The following is a 9,567-nucleotide window of genomic DNA, read 5'->3' as shown; positions in this document are numbered from 1 at the left end:
TCCTCCATGTTTCCTAAACTACGGTCCAGCCCAGCCCAGCCTGGAGCCAAACGCGCATGCGCGGCGGAGAGAGGGGAAATAGTGAAAGGCCGGTTAGTGTAGGTTCTGAAGGAGTCTTGGTCCCAAACGCGCATGCGTGGCTGAGAAGAGTGGGAAGGGGTCGAGTGTTAGAAGGCCGGTTAGTGTCCTAGTCCCAAACGCGCATGCATGGCAAAGGAATGGGGGATGAAGGCGAGTGTTAGAAAGCCGGTCAGACTTGGTCCCAAGTGCGCATGTGCGGCAGAGAAAAGTGGTGGGAGTGAGTGGTAGAAGGGCGGGTTAGTAGCCTGGTCCCAAACGCGCATGCGCAGCTGAGAAAAGGTACGGGGAGAGAGTTAGAACTTGCCGGTCAGAATTCTGAGTCTTGGTCCAAAACGCGCATGCGCGGCAGAAGAAAGGGGGAGGGGGAGAGAGTTAGAAGGCCGGTCAGTGTCAGTTCTGAGTCTTGATCCCAAACGCGCATGCGCGGCAGAGGAAAATAGGGGCGGGGGTATATGTGAGTGTTAGAAGGCCGGTTAGTGCCCTGGTCCCAAGTGCGCATGCGCGATAAAGGAAAGGGGAGGAGGCCAGAGTTAGAAGGCCGGTCAGTGTCCGTTCTGACTGAGGGGGAAGCCTTGCTCCCAAACGCGCGTGCGCAGCGGCGGAGACGGGAGGAGGGCGCGCCCGTTCGTGTCCGCACAGCCCTTAATTCCTGTCAGCTTCGGAGGCGGCGGCGGCGGTTCTTGTGAGGGCTGCTCTATCCCCCGGTTGCCAGGCGAAGCGAGAGGGCGTTCCCGGCCCATGGACCAGCCGGGCCTGGAGCCGAATCCGGAGGGAGAGGAGGGGGCCGCCTCAGGGAAGAAGGCGGAGGTGGCCGTCGCCAGGCGCTGAGGAGCCTGAGGAGGCGGCGGCCTCCCTCCCTCCCTCCCCGGCCTTCAGCCTCCTTCCTGGGACCCACGGAGCAGCCTTCCTCGTCCGCCATGTCGGCCAAGGTGCGGCTGAAGAAGCTGGAGCAGCTGCTGCTGGACGGGCCCCGGCGCCACGAGAGCGCGCTGAGCGTGGAGGCGCTGCTGGACCTCCTGGTCGGGCTCTACACCGAGTGCAGCCGGGACTCGCCCCTCCGCAGGGACAGGCTGGTCTCCGACTTCCTCGAGTGGGGTGAGAGCCAGGCAGAGAGAGAGAGAGAGAGAGGGAGAGAGGCCGGGCCTCGGGGGTTGGGGGTGCGCCGCCGGGGCTTTGTCCGGGCCTCAGTTCCGGAGCCTGGGTTTTCCGAATGGAGGACCGTGGAAGAGTTGGGAGGGACACCCCCCTCTTCCTGGGATCTGTGACTTGTGTGAGAGCTCTCTCTGACAGAACTACACTTCCCACAATTCATAGAGTTGGGAGAGGCCCCAATCCTGGGATCTGTAGTTTGCTGCAGCACCAGAGCTCTCTCTGACAAGGAAGGCTGAATGTCACAGAACTACTCTTGCCAGAATTCATAGAATGCTGGAGCTGGAAGAGACCTGAAGGGGGGCCACCCAGCCCCACCCCATTCTGCCAGGCAGGAAGATACAATCAAAGCCTCCAAAGAAGGAGACTCCACCACTCATGGAGGGAGTGTGTTCCTCTGTTGGACAGCCCTGACTGTCAGGAAGTTCCTCCTGAGGTTGAGGTGGAATCTCTTTTCATGTAGCTTGCATCCATTGCTCCGGGTCCTAGTCTCTGGAGCAGCAGAAAACAAGCCTGCTCCCTCCTCACTGTGACACTCTTCAAGTAGTTTTTTGTGGGTTTTTCAAGTACTTAAACAGGGCTATCACCTCTTAACCAGGAGCCTCCACTGTTGTCATGATGCATGTATTAGAATCATACAGTCAGAAGACATCTCAAGGACCAAGTCCAACCCCCTGCCATGCAGGAATACACAACCAAAGCACTGCTAACAGATGTCCATCCAGCCTTTGTTAAAAACCCCCCAAAGAAGGAGACTCTTCTTTGAGGGAGTGTCTTCCACTGTTGAACTGCTCTTACTGTCGGGAAGTTCTTCCTAATGTTGAGCTGGAATTGCTTTTCCTGTATATTGCTTTGGTTGCAAATTAGATTGTTCTTGCTAAAGATTAATTTTTTAAAAATAATAAATCTAAGTTCCTTCTTGAAATTAGATGCCAAGGAGAGACAGAGTTAGGTGTCATCACCTAACTCTAAAGCTCTGGATAACCACTCCCAGCAGTTTCATGTAGATGTTGAATAGCATGAAGGATAAAACTCAGCCTGAGCAGACCCTGCTAGCTTCTAGCCAAGAAACCAAACAAGAATCCTCAAGCACCACCTGAGTTTACCCCTCCAAGAAGGACTGAAACCATAGCAAAAGAGTCCCGTTCCAGAGAGGCTGCTTAGAAGAATTCTATGGTATAAAAAGCTGCTAAGAAGTCCAGAAGAACCAACAGGGATACATTCCCCTGTTAAGATGATGATGATGATGATGATGATAATAATAATAATAATAATAATTTATTTATACCCCATCCAATCACAAGTATCCCAGCATTGGTCAATCATTAAGGTGACTAAAGCTGTCTCTGCCCCATAACCACATCTGAAGCCAAATGTTAGTCTCCGGGTACATATATGATTTTCATATTAGGCAACTTATTATAATTATGCATTTTGTTAACTTGCATTCTGATTGTGCAAATTCAGCGTGTTAATCCTTGCACTTTCCCTTACTATTATGTTTCAACCCTAACACAAATGAAGAGTTCTTGTTTAAGTACCTTTAATCTAGGATTTTCCAGGACAAACAGCAACCCTATTTCAGTGCCTTCTCCAGAAGATCTAGCATACTTCTTTATGCAAGTCAATGCTGAGGGGTGGGTGGGCTTATAACTACATTCACACCCCAAGTTTAGTTTCAGTACATGAGCAGATGAACTTCTGCTCTCTTCTGATTTCTCCTCGGTGATGGGTGATAAGAGACTGTTTAAAGCCCAGGAAGCTGTTGCGCAGAAAGAGATAATGAAACAGATCAAAGGAAATATGGAATACCAGCCAGAGTTGTCTCAACATAGGTTGCCTGCTGATTTTTGGCTTCAGATTTGCAGGAGATTGCGGAATATAGTCTATGGCACATAATGGACTTGCTTCATAAGGGGTGATGGCAAAGCCCAAACAGTTTGACCAGCATCACATATACTTAATGAGCAATCATGAGAGATGGAAAAAGTCTTGTACACATTACTGTTATGCCATGTTTACAGCCTAACACTAAACTGGCTTTCCCTTCTCTATTGTTAAATGCCCTTGATTCAGTACTGACTCATGGCAACCCTGTGATGGGAGACATCTCCAAGACTTCCTGTCCTCCACTGCTCTGCTTAGGTCCTACAGGCTCAGGCCTGACTTAGGTCCTGCAGACTCTTTGATCTCCAAAGCATCTCCAAGCCCTCCTGCCTTTCACTGCGTTGTGGATGAGGGAAAATGGACCAGTGTTGAGGGGACACATCCAGGGGTATATTTGGCTTCCATGGAGAGTTCTGGTTTGATCTGTTCAAGGACCCATTTGTGTTTTTTTTTTCTTTTTGGCTGTTCATGAGATACTCAGCACTCTTCTCCAACTTCCTCAAGTGGGGTGAGAAAGAGTTGTTGGCTGGAATGAACAGGTGGTAAGCAATCAGTGTGGAGGGGACACATTCAGGGGTATCCATGTGGGCCATGTTTGTTGTTGTCAATTGCCCTTGAGTTGACTCCCAATTCATGGCAACCCTTTGGTTGAGGTATCTCCAAGATCTCCTATCCTCCACTGCTCTGCTCATGTATTGTAGATTCAGGCTTGTGACTTTCCTGTTGGAGTCTATCGCCTAACATGCATTCTTCCTTTCTTTCTTCTACCCTCTACCTTTCCTAACATGATTAAGCCGCTCTGAGTCCCAGTCTTGGGAAAAGAGCGGGATATAAATAAATACAATAAATCAATAAATTATTGCCTTTTCTAATGCTTTCTCATGATGTGGCCAAAGTATGATAGTCTCAATTTAATCATTTTGGCTTCCAGGGAAGATTTCAAGCTTAATCTGTTCAAAGACTGTTCTGTTTGTCTTTTGACTGTCTTCAGTATCCACAGTGTTCCTCTCCAGCACCACATCTAAATGAGTTGATTTTCTTCTTATCTGCTTTCTTCATTGTCCAGCTCTCACATCTGTACTTGGTAATAGGGAATACAATGGCTTGCATGATTCTAACTTTATTTATTTATATTTATTTATTTAGGCATTTATATCCCACCCTTCAGCTCTAATGGCTCTCAGGGCGGCTTACATTTATTATTTTTAATCAGACAGTTCCCTGCCCTCAGGCTTACAATCTAAAAGACACGAAACAAAAGGAGAAGGAAATGGTGGAGGGAAAGGGGATGAGGTCCAGTGGTTCTTCTCTCCCTCTGAGGCCTGGACCAAGGCAGATGGATTGGAGGGAGGGCTCTTCCTTCTTCCAGGCTAGGCCCTGATGGAGCTGGACCTGCCTGGTGAACACCCTCTCAGGCCGGCAGATGGCAGTTATGGAGGGTGGAAAAACTTTAGTACTCAGTTTTTCATTTTTACACTTTCCAATCTTGTCTAGTTCTTTCCTAGATGACCTTCCCATTCCTAGTTGTCTTCTGATTTCTTGACTGCATTCTCCTTTCTAAACAATGTTTGATCCAAGGTATGGTGAAGTACAATAACATCCAAACCCCATAAAATACTGATACCTTTATAAGGCCAACCAAAATGCAGAGGTGGGACTTGAAGTCATCTTTATTGATCTGCAGCTGTTCTGTCCAGGCTTCATCCATGCCTGGTTAAGCCCCCTTTGAGCTTGGTAGAACTCACTTCCAAGTAGATGTGCTTGGGACAAATCTCCTGATTTGTTTCTGAAATGTCAGATGTGTCTGAAAAGAGAGTGTGTGTTTATGGGAACCTGGGATTGAGGTGAAGGAGGAGATAGATAGTGCCTTAACCTGTACAAAGAGATCTGTGTGCTGGCCTGTCAACTGAGATTGACAATTGTTGTTGTTACATGCCTTCAAGTCATTTCCAACTTATGATGATCCTAAGGCAAACCTGTCATGCTGGCTTATTCTACCAATATCTGGGGGTAATGGTAGCAATGTGGGGGATATTTGAAGGGAAAGGAGGCATATTCTTTGTCCCAGTGGAACAATCCCAGTGGGAAAAGAAGTGGATTCATTCTCAACTGAGGTGTGGTGGTGATTTGTGGTGGATATATAGAATCATGGAGTCCAACTCTCTGCCAGGCAGAAGCAAAGAATCAAAACACCCCTGACAGATGGCTATCCAGCCTCTGTTTTAAAACCTCCAAAGAAGGAGACTCTCCCACTCTCCCAGGGAGTATGTTCCACTGTTGAACAGCTCTTACTGTTAGGAAGTTCTTCTTAATGTTTAGGTGGAATCTGTTTTCCTGTATTTGGTATCCATTGCTCCATGTCCTAGTCTCTGGAGTAGCAGAAAACAAGCCTGCTCCATCCTCAACATGACAACCCTTCAAATATTTCAACAGAGCTATTATATTGCCTTTTAACTTTCTCTTCTCCCAGCTAAACATACCCAGCTCCCTAAGTCACTCCTCATAGGGCATAGTTTCCAGACCTTTCACCATTTTGGTTGCCTTCCTCTACATGCTTCAGCTTGTTGCTTTATAAACAGGGATACTGGAAATAGTTTGACAGCTGAAATGAGAAAGGTGTGTAATACCATTTGGGATCAGTGGTACTTATGTGTAGGTAAGGCATCTCATCACATGGTTTATCCCTGTGATGACAAAAGCAGCAACAATACCCAGTAAGAGAGCTATTCTGTTTGTAGGGTCTGGCATGGAACAGATCATAGGTATTCATGGGATGAATGTAGCTTATTGGTTAGCTTTCCATGATGATAATGTGAGAATGCTAACAATAACAAAGGCAAAGGAAAGGGTGTTCAATGACCATTTATAAACAAGGGGTTGCATCAGATTATGAAACATGGAGTAGATAAAGGATGGAAGAACAGAGATTTGAAATAGGTTGAGAATATAATAACAGGTCTGTATATTTACATCAGCTGAGACCCAGTAGCAGCTTTGTGGCTTGGAATAAGAGATGATGGGATGAGATGACAACATTATCCAGAAGATGATTGTGGACAGTTGTAGAATGCACTGATATGTTGGGTCAGTCTGTAAAGCTCAGCCAAGTGAGATATAGTCTGCTGATCGGCACTGTCCTTGTGTAAGGAGTGGAAAAGTTGTGGTGTGAAGAACTAGAATTGTCCAGTTCTGAAATACTAGTTTTTGGTTCAGGCAGCAGCAAGGACTGGTCCAGAACAGAGTAAGAGAAAAAGAACAGTTGCAAAACCACATCGTATTGTGATTGTTGGCTGGTACTATTGGCTGTTAGATGACACAAGCCGTTTAGAGTGGAAATAGATAACTGATGTGCAATGAGAAGTTGGAGGCAGGACCTGTGCTGTCCACCTCCTGAAAGTGTCATTTCAGATTTAATTATTTATTTTATCTATGTCCTGCTTTTCTTCCAGTATAAGTCCTGGATTGGCACCCTTGCCAGTAAAGGGGTGGAGAGAAACCTCATATTATCATAGGAGAATCATAGTGGATTATTGGGGGATACCTAACGTAAATTCAGGACTAGAGGTTTATCTAAAGATCTGTCTGATTGCTGATTTAACAGTCAGAGTTGCTTTCCTATTTTTGAGAGAATAATAATAATAATAATACATTTATTTATATTTATTTATATACCACCTTTCCAATAAGATCAAAGCGGTTTACAAAATTACAAAAAATACATAACACATACATGATTAACATAAACAAATAAATAAATTACCTAAACAGTACATAACGTATACAAACTAAAATTCCATCCCTGATCCCTTAACTAAAATACACGCATCATTAAACAATATTACACAAACAAAGCAATATTAAATAACCTCAAATAACAAACATAACATAGTACCAAGATAAAAAAGAAAAGAAAAAAATATGAATAATACAAAATATAATACAAAGCATAACAACATATAACCAATTAACAATAATCAGATCTACACTAGGGAGATAAAAAGTTAATATGAAGAATCCTGTTGGATCAGACAAAGATCTGTACAACATCCTGTTTCTCTCAGTGTGGCCTGCAAGATGCCTATGGGAGGACTGAAAGCAGGATGTGGGTGCAATAGCACTCTCTCACTTGTGTTCCCCCTGGGTGATGCCAACTGGTGATGAGTGCCATACTGCCTCTGATATGGAAAAGAGAGTCATTCTAAGCTAGTTCTAAAGGATAAGGACATATGAAATGCTGTAGTTGAAAGTTGGAGATGTAGAAATTAAGCACAATATTTTTGTTCAGGTATACTTTTATTGAGTTATTTCCTAGGATTTGATGGCTGTGTTCATGTGCTCTTTATTACTTTTGCTTCTTAGGGTGAGGATAGGTGTGGTAAAAATGAAGATAAATAAAAATGTACATAGGAAATATAGCACTGAAGTATCCTTGGCTTAGTGCCAGGCTCAGCTTAGCCTGAAATGCCAAGTTAATCCCATGACCTTTCTTAGCTTGTTCTACCTGGAATGGGTGGAGAAGAGGAAAAGAGAAGCAGGTACTCAGGTTCCACTCTTTCAATAGTATTTAGTGTTAGGTTGTCTCAGATTTGTTGTGAAGAGTATGTTCTTGAGCAAATTTCCAGAGACATGTAGCTCTGTTCTGGACAACTTTCATTATTATGGTAATTTAATACTGTGATAAATTTTGTGACAGATTCACACTGACAAGGACGAGGGTACTTCAGTTGAATAGAGAAAAGGAATCAGAGTTAATTTTAAAATATGCTTTCAGAAAGGAGAGACTTTGTAATAAAACCCTGGAATTGTATATCCGTTTGTATGTTCTCAGATGTTGAGGATTACTATTCTTAATTCTGGAAGTGCTTATCTGTCTCCTTTTGTGTGTAAAAGCTTGGTTCAGAATAAAATTGAAATTGTTTCAGGATTAGTTTGTTTTGAACAAGATTTATTGCTAAGAACAAATAACTTCCACTGAATAAATGCAGAGGATGAAATTAAGGATCTTTGGGGAAAGTCTTCTCTCCCTTTCCTTCACTCTTGTGGTTTTGTTTATTTTGTGAGAAGACATCTTTTAAAATGTATCCTACCTTCCCTTTCTCCCACTCAGAGAAAGGGAAGTGCTCGGCAGAGTATTCATGGATATAAGTGGTAAGGTACATTTTGCTTCCTTCTAGTTGTACTTAGTTGTGCACTAAAATGTGGGAACAGCTGGTTCTCAGTTTCTGTAGGGACCATTGCTCTTTGTTATACATTAACCAACTAAGAGGATTCACTTCCTGAAGTCATCTGTTGATGTCAATAATAAGATTGCCAACTGAATAATTAAACACTGTCCAACATCTGCTTTGGAAGCCTACAGCATTGATTATAGTGGATTCTTTCTGTTTTTGTCAGTCAGTTGATGGAGATAAATTCCCGTAATGAAGTTGCATTAATACATGGTTTACGCTTCTTGTAGAGGCCATTTGTGTATACTGGCTGATGGAAGAAATTGACTGGAGAATTTCTGGAGGAAAACACTCCTTGTTTCTGACCTCAGTAGTCCATGGTGTTATTGGCCCAGTTTGGGCAATCAAGATATTGGCATAGTAAAGACATGGGCTTCAGGCACTTGTGTGCAGCTGCTTCGCTACTCCCTTTGCACACAAGTGAAAAAACAAGCCAGGAACTGCAATTGACTATAGTTTTGCATTATGTCTGTACTTGGCAACCATGGTTAATGGCTTCCAAGTAAATTAGGCTGTGGGGGCCAGCTTGAAATTGTGGCTTCATACTCTTGTTTGTTTGGAGGATACTGCCTCTGTTTCTGATAAAGATGGGATGGGAAACTATGATTAATGGTGTTTCCTGCTTTATTTCATTGCTTGTGCAAAAAGAGATGTTGTCATGAGCATGGGTATTATTAAGATGAGATTTTAGTCATCCATATTCAGCCCCACTGTTACTGATGACTGTATTAAAGATGGTTCATAGTCCCTACTCCTTAAATTGCTTTTTTAAAAGCTTGGTAATTTTGTCAAAGGAAAACTAGCACCAGGTCCTTTTATATCAAGTAACTGAGGAGGAGCATGTGTTAATCAAAAACTCTAATGATATATACTGAATTTTTGTGTTTTCCCATCCCATTTGGTCTTAGGCTACCAGAAGCCAATATAAGTGTTTAAGAAACAGAAAAGATTGCTGTATTGGCCAGTTGACTGATCAAATATTTTCAATTGGTTGTAGTTAAATATTCCATTAAGCTAAAATGTTGCTCTGTGTAAGTGACAGGTTAGATTTTTGTGTCATTTGTTGACAAGAAGAAGAGATAGGGCTCCCCTTCCCCCTGAAACTACAGCAGTAAGGCGCAAATCCAGCAGTGTAGCAGCATTTCTCCTACTTGTCAGCTTCTACCAGCGTAGGTATCTGAAAAAGAAAGAGTAATGATCAGTAAACTTCACTGCCTGACCA

General features: G+C 43.7%; 1 protein-coding gene across 1 annotated transcript in view; it reads left to right on the top strand.

The window, feature by feature from the left end:
• Nucleotides 1-272: 272 nt before the first annotated feature.
• CDC42BPB (CDC42 binding protein kinase beta) overlaps nucleotides 273-9,567 on the top strand; it is a 164,465-nt gene continuing 155,170 nt past the window's right edge. The window contains 1 exon segment of the mRNA XM_042448163.1: nucleotides 273-1,176. Within this exon segment, the coding sequence (XP_042304097.1) occupies nucleotides 999-1,176 (178 nt within the window). The 5' untranslated portion in view covers nucleotides 273-998.

Source organism: Sceloporus undulatus, chromosome 1 (assembly GCF_019175285.1).
Source record: "Sceloporus undulatus isolate JIND9_A2432 ecotype Alabama chromosome 1, SceUnd_v1.1, whole genome shotgun sequence".
Classification (NCBI taxonomy): domain Eukaryota; kingdom Metazoa; phylum Chordata; class Lepidosauria; order Squamata; family Phrynosomatidae; genus Sceloporus; species Sceloporus undulatus.
This window is presented reverse-complemented; position numbering and strand designations above follow the sequence as displayed.